A 14,059-nucleotide genomic window follows, 5' to 3' on the forward strand; every position below is an offset into this window, starting at 1 on the left:
GCATTCACGTGAAAAGCACACTCTTTCCTGTTTGTATAATACGGTTGCTGTCGCTGTCGTTAGGAAGGGGAGAAACAGACCCATACGGAAGCTTTGAAGTAGAAATTATATTGCTATTTATCTGTAATGTTAGTTTGTAATCCAGAACCTCTGTTAAAAGAAACAAGGACATTAAGATGGTGTAACAGAATATCTCTAATACAGGAGCAAACCACTCGGGGCAGGCGTGGGGTGAAAGCCACTCTGAGACAGAAGACAACAGCTGCATGACGGACATGAACCCTGCATATCACTGATGACACCGAGTACAAGCAGACTAACGAACAACAGGAGTTGGCGGGCCGGATTTCACAAACACCATCCGACTAGTACCATTCCACATATCCAGGGGGGCTTGGTCCAGAATCCACAGATGTTCCAGTCCCTTATATAAAATGGCACATTTGCACACTACGCATGCAGATGGTCTGATGTAACTCAAGCCGTCTCTACATTACGTACAGTACCGAGTCCAGTGTAAATTCTAGGAAGACGGCAGTCCTACTCCACTCTGTAGGCAACCGTGACAAGAAAAATGTCTGCATGTGTTCTGTACAGACAGTATGTTTTTCCAAATATTTTGTATTTGTAGCTGATTGAATCCATGGATACAGAGCCATAAATGTGGAGGAAAACTGTATATGCTGGCTATAAGAGACAATTCAAAGTGATATAAAGGTTGAAAATAAAAGGACAGCAGATCAAATACCAAAGCTGTACCCTCAAGAGAGCTGGAGGAGCTGCACCATAGATTGTAACACTAAGATTCTTGCTAGAGACAGAAAAATACATTTTGCAAAGAAGAAAAGGTGGGTCCATCACAAAGACATACAATCATAAACACATATTCACCTAACAAAGGCCATACAGATGCAAATAATATGAAGCAAAACAGAATTTGAGGCAGACACAGGCCACTCGCCAGGAAGAATCCGGGGGGAGGTTTCAATGCCCCACTTCAGATAATGGATAGATAAAGTGGGATGAGAAAGATGCCATTACTACCAACCCTACTAATTTTGAAAAAGATCGATCACTCCTGCATACGTAATACCATTTTGGTCAATGAAGGAATGCATACATAACAGAGGTCCCGTGAGACCACAACGGAGCTGAGCAATTCCTGTCTGGCATTTCACTGGACCTCTTCTATGTTTCAACATGCAAATACCGTTCTGTCCCAGCTGCCTGTCACATTCGGCACAGTAACACACTGTGTGTTTGCGGCCTCAGAGTGTAGCAGACTATACTGCCCAGCTGTGCCCAAGGACACTGTGATGTTTGCATGAAAATGAAACCCCCCTGGGGCCGGTGCTGTGGCGTAGCTGGTAAAGCTGCCACCTGCAGCACCGGCATCCCATATGGGTCCCACTTCGAGTCCCAGCTGCTCCACTTCTAATCCAGCTCCCTGCTAATGTACCTGGAAGTCTCCAACGCAGGAGACCTGGAAGAAGCTCCTGGTTCCCGATCGGCCTAGCTCCAGCCGTTGCAAGCATTTAGGTATTGAACCAACAGAAGAAAGATGTCTCTCTCTGTGCCTCTCTCTCTCACACTCTGCCTTTCAAATAAAATAAATAAATCTTAAAACAAAACAAAAGAATGAAATCACCCTGTGTCGTGTTCCTCAGATTGCAGCCCCATCATTCGGGGACACTGAGTGTATCGGGAACTCTGCAGCTGTAGGCCAACAAGTAAGATACCCTGGATGAAATTAACAAATCCCTAGATAGGTGCAAGCTACCCAAGTTGGCCTGAGAAGAACCCACAAATCTGAAGACTCAGAACAAGTAAAGTTATTAAAACAACTTTAATCATTAAGATGATTAAAAAACCAAAAGCTTTGAGAAAAAAAAAGTGCAGGCCCAGTGGTTTTACTGGTGATTTCTAGCAAATGTTTAAAAATAATACCAATCCTTTTCAAACTCTTCCAGGAAATAGAAAAGGAGGGAATATTGCCCAACTGGTTCTATGAGGTCAATATTACACTGATAACAAAACCAGACAGGAAAGGAAACCACAGAGCAACACACCTTGTGAAAGTAGATGCTGGGCCGATGCTGTAGTGTAGCAGATGAAGCCACCGTCTGCAGTGCCGGCATCCCATATGGATGCCGCTTCGAGTCCCGGCTGCTCCACTTCCGATCCAGCTCTCTGCTATGGCCTGGGAAAGCAGCAGCAGATGGCCCAAGTCCTTGGGCCCTTGCACCCACATGGGAGACCCAGAAGAAGCTCCTGGCTCCTGGCTTTGGATCAGCGCAGCTCCAGCCGTTGTGGCCATCTGGGGAGTGAATCAGCGGATGGAAGACCTCTCTCTCTCTGCCTCTGTCTCTCTGTAACTCTGCCTTTAAAATAAATATATATTTAGAAAAAGAAAACAAAGTAGATGCTAAAAGTCCTCAACAAAATACCAGGAAAGTGATTCTATACAGAAAGCATTATACACCCAAACCGTAGGCAATAAACTACAGGTAAACTGGACTACACACACATTAAAAACTGTGCATCAGGCTGGCGCCGCAGCTCAATAGGCTAATCCTCCACCTAGCGGCGCCGGCACACCAGGTTCTAGTCCCGGTCGGGGCGCCAGATTCTTTCCCGGTTGCCCCTCTTCCAGGCCAGCTCTCTGCTGTGGCCCAGAAAGGCAGTGGAGGATGGCCCAAGTCCTTGGGCCTGCACCCCATGGGAGACCAGGAGAAGCACCTGGCTCCTGGCTTCGGATCAGCACGATGCGCCGGCTGCAGCGCGCCAGCCGTGGCAGCCATTGGAGGGTGAACCAATGGCAAAAGGAAGACCTTTCTCTCTGTCTCTCTCTCTCACTATCCACTCTGCCTGTCAAAAAAAAAAAAAAACAAAACAAAAACAAAAACAAAAACAAAAACAAAACAAACAAAAAAAACCACTGTGCATCAAGGGGCTGGCGTTGTGGCTCAGTGGGTTAACGCCCTGGCATGAGGCACCAGCATCCCATTTGGGCACCGGTTCGAGACCCGGCTGCTCCACTTCTGATCCAGCTCTCTGCTATGGCCTGGGAAAGCAGCAGAAGATGGCCCAAGTCCTTGGGCCCCTGCACCTGCGTGGGAGACCTAGAGGAAGCTCCTGGGTCCGGATCAGTGCAGCTCTGGCTGTTGTGGCTAATTGGAGAGTGAACCATCGGATGGAAGACCTCTCTCTCTCTCTCTCTCTGCCTCTCCTCTCTCTGTGTAACTGACTTTAAAATAAATAAATAAATCTTAAAAAAAAAATACAAAACTGTGCATCAAAGCAATCAGCAGAGTAGAAAGGCATCTGCAAGGATGGGGTAAAATTCTGAGACAGAGTTAATACACACAATATATAAAGAACAGTTACAACACAACAAAAATGATTTAAAACCCACAAAGGACTGGAGCAGGCATTTCCTCGGAGATGATGATGCTGGTCACGAATGGACAGTAAGCACTTGAAGAGCTGTTCCACACCACTGAAGATAAGGAAATGCAACTCAAACCCACAGCGAGCTACGACCTCCTACTCACTCGGACGGCCACCATCAGAACCAGAGAAGAGTACTGGTGAGAACACGGAACGCTGGAATCCTTGTACACCACTGGAATGTACTACAATGCTGGCTCCTCCAAAAAAAGTAGGAATACAGAACTCTTTAGAGTAAAATGATCCACTTCTGGAGTGTACCCAGAAGAGGTGAAAGCAAGTCTCGAAGGTATTTCTAGACCTCCGTTCACAGCAGTGCTGTTCACAACAGCGCAGAGGGGGAGCCAGGCCAACACCTGTCAGTTCCTCCTTGGATAAACTTGCACACTGTGTATCGTGTATGCTTACAATGGATATTAGTCAGCTTTAAAAAGGAAGGAAATTGGCCGGCGCCGCGGCTCACTAGGCTAATCCTCCGCGTGTGGCGCTGGCACCCCGGTTTCTAGTCCCAGTTGCCCCTCTTCCAGTCCAGCTCTCTGCTGTGGCCCAGGAGTGCAGTGGAGGATGGCCCAGGTTCTTAGGCCCTGCACCCACATGGGAGACCAGGAGAGCCATCTGGCTCCTGGCTTCGGATTGGCGCGCTGTGCCAGCTGCAGCGTGCCACCAGAGTGGCCATTGAGGGGTAAACCAACAGAAAAGGAAGACCTTTCTCTCTGTCTCTCTCTCTCACTGTCCACTCTGCCTGTCAAAAAAAAAAAAAAAAGGAAATTCTATTACATGCTACAACATGGGTGAACCTTAAGAATATCATGCTAAGTGAAAGCCTGTCACACACACACACACACAAAAAAAAAGACAGTCACCACCTACAGTATCAGATTCACAGAAAGTAGAAGGACGTTCCCTGGGGAGGGGGCGGGGAGAGTGGTAAGGAGGCTCTGTTCTGCGAGACGCAGAGTTCCAGAGATTGGCTGCACACCAGTGTGCACGGACTGAACACTGCCGACGGTACACTCAGAACTGACTACAGTGTGTGTGCATTCTTGTGGTGAAAAAGACAGAGACCGAAACAGAAACACATCCATGTACACGCACACGGGAGTCTAGCTCTGTCTACCAAGAAGGCCCTCAGGCAATGGCAGCCCAGAGTAATGGGCAAGCCCATTTGAATACCCTCCCCACTGAATGGAGCCCTGACTCCTGGGAGAAACACTTGGTTCCATGGCTGAGGGTGAAATACAAACTCAGTCTAGAACAACCTGTGGCACTCAAAAGTAGGAAAACATTCAAAACAAAGGACCCAGGGCCTGGCCTGACTGCAGCCCTGATGGCCAAAGGCTGATCAACGTGAGAAACAGCACAAGGACAGCACCTGGCTGGAACCTGCACAGTCAGTAGTCCTGAGCCCACACGGACATCAACAGGTATCTAAATGAGCAGAGACGAGGCTAGCTCTGCTTCACAGGGACTGAGCATCCCTAATCTCAAAGTCCTGAGACATCTCGAGCACCACTGTGCTGCCCCAAGCGGGCAAGTTCACGCCTGACCTCACACGCAGACAGCAATCAAAACACAGGTGCAGTAAAAATACTGTATGCAATTACTGCCCACAATAAAATAAAATAAAATAATCCAAGACTTTCCTCTCTGTCTCTCTCACTCACTATCTGTGACTCTGCCTGTCAAATAAATAAGTAAAAAAAAAATATGGGCACAAATCTGAGGAGAGACAATGCACGTGCTGTCCAACTGTCCTGTCCAACACACTCGTCACCTAAGAGGAAAACTGTCAGCCACGTGGTCCACATCACGAGCCCGACTCGCCCACAGAGGAACCTCGTGCCCGGGGCGCTCTTGCCAAACTGCAGGAGCTCAATGGAAGAGCAGACAGCGGCGGGGAGCCTGCGGGGGTTCCAGAGCGCAGAAGAGCGCAGAGTGGAGAGGGCAGCCCCTGGGGAGACTTCCCCAGCAAAATCAAACTGCGGCAGCATGGTGGCCCGGCCTCTGGAGGCTCACACAGCGAGCCACGACGGCCCGGTGACGTGACCGAGAACACGGGAGACAGCGAACTGAGAAACAAGCCTATCGTTAACTGCAGAGGGGAGAAGCTTCAAGGGAAAATAAAAGGAGCCCTAGCCAGGCCTGCTTCAGCCGTGACCACGGCAGAGCGGTTACGTAAGCGGAGAGCAGGGCTTCAGGCAGACCCAAACGCGAGCTATGCTGGCAGAGAGAAGAGGAGGAGGACGTCGGTGGAGAAAGGCTGACAAAGAGCAATCAGCACAAGTATCCCTCGGGGGCCACTGACTATCCCTTCGCCAGAACATCACCAAGTAGCAGCCTCGGTTTCATGCGGCGAACAGAAAAGCGTAAGCAGCAGGTGCACCGGCTCCAAGAGCTCCCGGGCCCAGCCCTGTGGTGCAGCAGGTTGAGTGGCTGCGTGGGGCAGGGCATCCCACAGGGGAGGGCCTGTTTGCATCCTGGCCACTCCACTACATTATTCTTGGACTACAGAGCTGAGAGGCTGGAGTAGGACTTGGGTGGAGAGACATTTCATGAGAAATCAGTTCACCGAGAGAACACAATTATCAACACAGAGCTTTGAGCTGTGCATCGGGGCACAGAGGACAAAGCACTGCTTAGGACGACCATACCCCATGCGAGAGTGCCGGGGGTTCCGGTCCCACCTCAGCCTCCAGTCGGCTTCCTGCTAATGGGCACCCTGGGAGACGGTGGCTCAAGTGCTTGGGCTCTGCCACTCGTGTGGGAGACTTGGACGGAGTTCTGGGCTCCTGGCTTCAGCCTGGCCCAGAGCCCTAGCCACTGTGGCCATTCGAGGAGTGAACCAGCAGATGGACAATCAGTCTCACTCTTTCTTTCTCACATTTTGCCTTTCAAGTAGATAAAAATAAAAAAAAACAACTCCAAAAAAGAGTGGCTCCTCTGGAGAAGAAGCTAAAGCAGCTGAAGGATCCGAGACGGTGCCCCCTGGCCACCCGGCACGGGACGCAGGCAGTGCGGGAAGAGAGACAAATGCTGGCCAGGCACAGAAGCAGGGGCACGTGACCGACGCTTCCACTCCTGCCTGGCCGATCCCAGTTCCCACAGCGCCGAGTGATGGGAGCCCCAGGCCCCGCACACAGTGGCTGCACTGCGGGACGGGGAGCCTCGGCTGAGAGAAGCCAGCTTCTTTTCTATAAAGGACTGCAAGCCGCCTGCTCCCGGACAGAATGCTCTCTCCCAGGGCCCCGTGCAGTCCGAGGACACGGATGCTCTGGACACGTGGGGACACAGGTAGGCTGTGCCTCCCTCACAAAACAGCACCACAAGGCACCCGTAGCAAACTGATTTTTTCCTAACCAACTTTCTTGAATTATTTCATTTTAAAAATCACCTGCAGGGGTAGCTTTCCTAAAACTGAAAGCTTAGGAAATTACACCGTCCTGTACTAGAACACCTCACTCCTGCCTGGCCCAGGGAAGCCCGGAGTCCGAGAATGTCGCAAAAGCCAGCGCCAGCTGTCCGGCCTCAGTGCAGGCCTGGCGCCAGGAAGGGCAGTGCTGGATGGACGGCTGCGGGGCGGGCGAACGCCCCTCACCCCGCCCCCAGCCGCAGGGACCCACCTCTGCGAGAGCTCCCGCTTGTGACAGCAGGTGGGGGAGACATGCCGGCCGCTTGTGCCAAGCGCTCAGAGCTTTAACAGCGCCAGGGGAGAGCTTGGAGCCCTGCTCGCAGCCAAGGAGAAAGTGATGGGGTGCCCCTGCCAGAGCGGGTGGCGTTGGCGCCTGTGAATCCCGGACCCTGGGCGGCCGCAGGGCGGGGAGAGGGCGGGATCGTCGGCCTTGTACGCGGGGACGCGCGCGCAGCCTGTAGGGCCCGCCGGTGCGCACAGGTGCTGGGGGCCCCGCTGGCCCCTGCCCTGCCTAGGGCCGGCCGCCGACCACTTCCACCTTCCCGCCCCCTCGTAGCTTCCCGGAGAAGCCGGTCTACACCGAGACAGCAGAGGAGGGCGAGCCGCACGGAGCCCGCTTATCTGCCCATCGCCCCTTACATAACGCAGAGCCCCTATCTCCCGGGGCCATCGCCCTGCTCCCACGCGCGGGCCCCAGTTCCCCGCAAGCCTTGTGCTGGTCATGGGGAGCAGAGGGACGCTGACTCATCGCCACGCGGGGCTCCGGGACTTGCACAGCAAGTGGTTCCCACTCCTTTCCACCCCCCGCACCGAGCCCCATGGGAGACCCCACTCTGCGGAGGAGGAAACCGAGGCCCGGGAGAGGGGAAGGGGCGGTCACACAGCCAGACATGCGGGCCACCGCGGGTGGGGATGGCTTCCCAGCGTCTGGACCTACGGGCTCCTGCTGCGAACAACCAACCGTGGGCTGTGGATGAAGTGGCATCCTGGCAGGGAGAGAGGCGGGCAAGCCGGGAGGCTTGTGAGCAGCAGTGAGGGCCCAGCGCCCTGTGGAAAAGCCTTAGCCAGAGCTTGCGTCTCACTGAGGGGAGGATGGAGGGAGGCTGAGCAGGCAGAGGAGGTCCTGGGGAGACCCTGGGCTGGGGAGGAAGTGGGTAGGTAAGATCCTGACATCAGCACCCAGCAGGCAAACGCTGCGCCCTCTCTGGCTGCTTCTACAGCTCCTGGGGCAATGAGGGAAAAGCAGAGGACACAGAACAGCACTCCCCAGCACTGCTGCATCCTGCTCAGGGGACACTAGGGGCCCCAGGGGGCAGGAGCTGGTCCCTTGAGACTGACGGGCAAGGGCAAAGGTGGCGGCTGCTGCCTCAGTGGCCTGGAACAGTCACACACTGGCACCTGGGCTCAGGCAGGGCAGTCTCTGGCTAGCCGCCCAGTAAGCATTTCCTGGCAGGACGGCCGAGGGCTGAAGGCCTGGGCAGGAACCCCAGCTGTCCAGGCTGCGCCGACTCAGGGTTCCATCAAGGCAATTGTGCAACCTGGGGTTCCTGGAGGAGCCCTGGTCTGGCTGGGTCTTCCACCTGACATCCGAACATCTGAACGGTTAGCATCTTTCCCACCGGGCCAACAGGGAGGAACTGGGTGGGCCAACAGCCGGGCTTGGCACTGTTCTTTTATCCTGCTCGACTTTCATATCTAAACCAAGTATGACCTTGGTAATCTAAGAAACTGGTTCACTGTGGGCTGGCGCTGTTGCGCACTATGTTAATCCTCCACCTGCGGCACCGGCATCTCATATGAGCACTGGGTTCTAGTCCCGGCTGCTCCTCTTCCAGTCCAGCTCTCTGCTGTGGCCTGGGAAAGCAGCAGCAGATGGCCCAGGAGCTTGGGCCCCTGCACCCGCATGGCAGACCAGGAAGGGGCACCTTGCTCCTGGCTTCAGATCGGCGCAGCGCCGGCTGTTGCAGCCATTTGGGGAGTGAACCAATGGAAGGAAGACCCTTCTCTCTGTCTCTCTCACTGTCTGTAATTCTACCTGTCAAATAAATAAATAAAATCTTAAAAAAAAAAAAAGAAAGAAAGAAAAACCGGTTCACTGGCTAAACCTCCCCCATTCCTACAGCTGGTAGACTGCGGTCACCCACCACCGAGACTCCATGCATGTCCAGTGAAGGAAGGGGTCAGAGGACAGGTGCTCAGCGTGGTCACCAGGTAGCCATGGCAAGTGTGGGCCCCCTCACCTACTCCTGGAAGCAAGCCCAGCCAGATCTTGGAAACTATGCATGAGACCCTTCTCAATAAGTCCATGCGAAATCAAACTCTTTCCTTTATACATGCTGGATTTTCCACAAAGTCAAAAAAAGATGAGTAAAGATGTGGTTTATAGATATGTCTGCCAGCGGAGACCAGGGTGCTGGGGCGTCACCACTCGGGCCTATAAAAGCTGCCACAGGAGGCCAGGGCCACAGTCGCTCAGCTGGGCCAGCCCGCACGCCTGCTCCCGATCCTCCTCTGCTGCTCTGGGCTCCATGGCGCTCTGGTGGGCTGTGGCCATTGCTGTGACCTGCCTTGGCAGCCTCGTATCCCCAGGCCCTGTGCCTCCCCCCACATCCCTCAAGGAGCTCATCGAGGAGCTGGTCAACATCACACACAACCAGAAGGTAAGCACCGGCTGGCCAGGGTCCCAGTTGCAAGGGTCCTGGGTGGGTGGCCCTCAGGGAGGTCATGAGTGGACTGGGCCTGGGAGTCAGGAAGAAGCCCCAAGGACAAGGGGGCGGGCCCAGCCATGGCAAAGCAACAGGCACCGGGCTATGGAGGACAGAAATGTGGATAAACCATGAAGGGGCCCAGCAGTGCCCCCAGGGACCACCTGTCCCCTGGCCTGGCCCCACCTGCACCTCCAGTGCATCCTTGGCCATTGCTAATGAGAAGAAAGCTAATGGGTCAGAACACCCCCAGATCTGCCTGGCATTTGCCACTGACCTGGCCACTGTCCACAACAGCTTGGCTGAGCCCATTCCACCACAGAATTCGACGTGGGCTCAGCTCCCGTCCCCACTGGCAACAGCTCACTCTGGGCAGGGGGAGGCGCCAGGCTCACGCTGGGCGCTTCACGTGTCACTTCCTTGCTGCCTCACCTCCAGCAGTAGGGACAATGACCCATCTTGCTGACTAAGACTTCGTAAGATGGACAGAGGCCAGATTCAAACCAGGCCTGGACAACCCCACAGCGCCCATGCTCCTAATGGCGTGGCATCCCCCACCTCGGAAGGCAGGACCAGACCCTGACCTCTACCACCTGCTGTCTCATTTGTCCTGGTCAACGGCAGCCCAGGCCACCCCTCACTCCTGCCTTCCTGCCCCGGCTCTGCCTCAGCCCTTACCAGCTGGGTCCCAGTCCGTCTCTCTCAGCCCCAAGCCCCAGGCAGATGAGCACAGTGCGAGTGCTCCTGCAGGGATGCTGAGGGGCCCCTCTGTCTCCTCAGGCTCCACTCTGCAATGGCACCATGGTGTGGAGCGTCAACCTGACAGGCAGCGTGGTAAGGACCCATGGACAGCGTGAGGGAGGGAGGGGAGGACAGGTGCACACCTCGGCCTGGTCTCTTCTGAGCCTCGCTCACACGGCTGAGGGGATCCAAGCAGACTTCAAGAGCTGCCTTCTCTGCCCCCATAACTCGGGGCTCCCACCACTCAGCCCTGCCTCCCCCAAGCCTCTGACGCACGCGGTCTCCGCCCCACAGTACTGCGCAGCCCTGGAGTCCCTCGTCAATGTCTCTGGCTGCAACGCCATCCAGAGGACCCAGCGGATGCTGAGCGGACTCTGCACAGACAAGGCTGTGGCCAAGGTAAGGCTCCCTCCCACATCTCAGCCCCACCCAGCACCCACTCCTGCCAGCCCTGGCTCACCTGGGTCCCCTGTGGCAGCAGGGGGGACACGGCCCCTGGGGATTTCTCAAAGCAAGGCTCCAGGGCCCCTACCTCCCCCCTGAGCCTCAGTTTCCACATCTGTGATGCAGCAGAAGTAACAGGACCCACCTCCTGGGCACTCTGGAGCGGGTTGAGGGACACAGCCCTGGTACCCACTAACGCGCCTCCTCTTCGTCCTGCAGCAGGTCACCAGCGTGCAAGCGCGAGACACCAAAATCGAACTGCTGCAGTTCCTGAAGGAGCTGCGCAGGCACCTGCAGATGCTGTACCGCCTGGGGAAGTTCCGCTGAAGCCCGCAGGTCGGCCCCCAGTGCCGCCAGCCGCTGAGTTCTCCTGGGGAATGGGGAAGGGGAGAGGGAAGGGGAAGATTTCCTTAGTTTAGACTTCATCTGTGCTGCCCACCCCTGCTCCTGGGGCCTGGGTTCAGCCCGCTGCGCCTCCTGTCCAGGGCTCTGAGCCTGGGGGACGAGGGTGCCTGCCACCCCTGCTCTAGGGGCCATGGCATCCCAGAGGGGGCACACGGGGTGGGAGAGGGACCTGCTTCACACAGGGCCCAGGGGCAGTGCAGCGCGGGCACTAGTCTCTTATTTATTATTGTATGTTATTTAAAGCGTCTGTCAGGCTGGGGCTGCCCAGAGCCGCGGGGCTCCAGTGCTAAGGCAGCAGGTGCCAGGAGTCCCTGCTAAGAAGTACTGTGCACAGAATTCTGCTACCTCATTGGTTCTGGGTCCTCCGGGCCTCAGCCAAGGCCAGGGACAGGAGAGGGCCAGGGAGCCACTCTTGTCGACAGCCAACAGCCTAGGAGTAATTTATTACAGTGTTTCCTCATATTTAAAGTATTCAGCATGTTAGCACAGAGTTCATAATATATACTGATGTGCAGCCTGGGACACGAGCGGGGCTGTGGATGGGGGGAAGGGCAATTCTGTCAAACTGGAATAAAGATGACGACAAAGAGACTGGATCCTCTTTTGGGTCTTTGGGGAGCTGGTCTGGGGTCTCCCAACTCTGAGGAGCTCTGCGGGAGGCAGGCTGGCTGAATAAGGGGCGGGGAGGGAGCCCCTCTTCGGGCTGCTGCCCATGGCAAGGAGGCGGGGGAGGAAGCCTGGGCCAGGATGGGAAGGCATCCCACCATCATGACCCTGACCAGCAGCCAGCTGTGTCGGTGGGCGCCGTATCTCCCTCACACTCTGGCAGTTACGGTTCACCCAGGGACACACAGCTGTTAAGAAGCAAAGCCAGGCTCTGGGCCCCGAACGCACTGCGACTCCGAAGCTTGTGCTCTCTCCAGTGGCCTGGATGCACTGTTCCCTTCCTTTACCGTCAGGGACTGGCTTATCCCCACTGACACGACAGGGAGCTCATCTAGCTCTGAGCCCCTCTCATTAGGGACTGCACTCACAGCACTGGACAGACACATGGCTCGGTCTGTGGCCTCTGTGCCGCAGGGCAGATGGGGAGCCTGGACCAGTGGGCTCAGCCCGCAGTGGGAGGGCTGAACCAGCAGGCCTCAGCATGGCATCCCTTGAATCTCTAAGAGGTACCAAAGGCAGAGATGGTTCCAGAAGGCTGGGGTGTCTTTGCAGAGGCAGTGGGTCTCCAGGCAGCTGTCCTGCTGGGAGCCCAAGGCACCAGTGGGAACACCCTGTGATGCTGAGAAGTCAATGTAGACAGCTAGTGCTCACGGCTGTATCACTCGGGCAAGAGTAGAAGACCTGGCAGCCAACGACTATGGGCAACTGCTCAGGGACTGCTCACGTCCACCGAGGAGTAGCCAGGCTGGATGGGGCAGGAGCCAGGGATGCCAGGCCCAGCGAGAAGCCTCGGGGAGGCACACAGGAACTGTGTCTCCATGGGCTGTGTAGGGCAGGGGACAGAACCAGCCTCTGGGTGCCAAGGGGATCAAAGAACCTGTGGAGTGCTTCTCCATCCGCTGAGGGTCACCTGAGGCTGGCACCACAATGGCCATCCAGGCACATTGACTCCAGGGTCACCACCAAAAAGAGTTTCGTTTTTATTAATGCAGGGTCCTTAGGAGGGAGGCCCACCCTCTGGAGGTGAGCAGGGGCTGACTTGCTGGGGGGATAGGAGAGGTTCGGAAGTTGGGGGAGAGAGTCAGGATCCCAGCAGCCTGCTCCATCCAGTCTAGGAGCTTTAAGCCTAAAGAATACTACAGAACAGTAATGATTTTTTAAGTAGAACTTAGTGATCTACCCTCCACTAGTGTCTTTTTTTGTTGAGAAGCAGAGACACAGAGTGAGCAAACTCCCGTCCACTGGTTCATTCCCCAGATGCCCATAATGGAACCGGAAACTCAATGCAAGTCTCGCTTGAGCCATCACCAGTGCCTCCCAGGGGCTGCATTAGCAGGAAACAAGTCAGGAAGCAGGGCAGAGTATGGGGCCCGGGCAGTCTAAAATGTGATGTGGGCGCCTTCACCACTGGGCCAAATGCCTCTCTGAACCAGGTCCATCCCACCCTACCAAAGCTTCGGCCTGTGTGTCCAACAGAGGATGGAGAGCCTTCCAGTGAAATGCCACGTGAATCCCCTGAGGACAGGCACCGGAACCGGGGGAGGTGTGTGTGTCAGAGGGTGGGGAGTGTGTGTGTGGTGGGGGCGGTGTCCCTTGGCAGGCCTCCACCCACACACCTGGAGGCCCAGCAGGCTGGTGCGGTGCCAAGCACAGGCTGTCCCGGACCCCACCACTAGGGGTCCACAGCTCGCCACATCCTCAGCCGCACACTGGCCCCTGTGCCTACACCTCAGAGACCGTCCCCCTTGGCAGTGTTGGGGGGGAACTGGAACAGGCACCAGGTCCTACAGGGATGAGGGACATGACACCTTACAGGGCCACAGAACCAAACTGCCACTGCTGGCAACGGGGGCGGGAAGTGATGGCCCAGCCAGGAATCAGAGATGGGGAGAGAGGGACGTGTCAGCTGTCACTGGCAGCACGGCCTCCTGGGGATGACCCTGGGGTATTTGCTGGGAGTTTTCTCTAACCACACGGCTGACTTTCCTGCATGAGGCAAGCCCCAAGTAGGACCCGGAGACGGGGGGCTGTTAAGAAGAGATGAGAGTGCCAGGAGAGACGGAGGGAGATACTGCTTGTGGGGCCCAGGGCGCAGGGGCCCCTCAGCTCCCCCAGAGCACCAGGCCCAGGAGGTTTCACTGGAAAAGGGGCTGGGGCGCAAATGAGAAGTGAGAGACACACACGAGTTTCCGGTGAACTTGGCGCCAAAGCCTGTGTTTGCAGCTAGAGGAGGTGTCAG

The 14,059-nt window shown here is 55.7% G+C and overlaps 1 protein-coding gene across 3 annotated transcripts; it reads left to right on the forward strand.

Moving 5' to 3' along the window:
- The first annotated feature begins 9,314 nt into the window (after positions 1-9,314).
- IL13 (interleukin 13) lies at positions 9,315-11,204 on the forward strand. 3 transcript variants are annotated; one of them, XM_002710092.5, is made up of 4 exons: positions 9,316-9,519; positions 10,345-10,398; positions 10,600-10,704; positions 10,969-11,204. In XM_002710092.5, exons 1-4 carry the CDS (start codon positions 9,388-9,390, stop codon positions 11,074-11,076), a joined length of 399 nt encoding a protein of 132 aa, XP_002710138.4. In that variant the 5' UTR covers positions 9,316-9,387; the 3' UTR covers positions 11,077-11,204. The 3 variants fall into 3 exon arrangements, with proteins under 3 accessions (XP_051700169.2, XP_002710138.4, XP_051700168.2); XM_051844209.2 differs by lacking the exon at positions 10,969-11,204 and having other exon boundaries at positions 9,315-9,519; positions 10,600-10,956; XM_051844208.2 differs by having other exon boundaries at positions 10,345-10,704.
- Positions 11,205-14,059: the final 2,855 nt, after the last annotated feature.

The sequence above is a fragment of the Oryctolagus cuniculus genome, chromosome 6 (genome assembly GCF_964237555.1).
Source record: "Oryctolagus cuniculus chromosome 6, mOryCun1.1, whole genome shotgun sequence".
In the NCBI taxonomy this organism is placed as follows: Eukaryota; Metazoa; Chordata; class Mammalia; order Lagomorpha; family Leporidae; genus Oryctolagus; species Oryctolagus cuniculus.

Coding starts and splice junctions, on each gene's coding strand:
- IL13 (XM_051844208.2), top strand. CDS start 9,388: ATGGCGCTCTGGTGGGCTGTGGCCATTGCTGTGACCTGCCTTGGCAGC. Junction 9,520..10,344: donor ACATCACACACAACCAGAAG/GTAAGCACCGGC, acceptor CTGTCTCCTCAG/GCTCCACTCTGCAATGGCAC. Junction 10,705..10,968: donor CAGACAAGGCTGTGGCCAAG/GTAAGGCTCCCT, acceptor TTCGTCCTGCAG/CAGGTCACCAGCGTGCAAGC.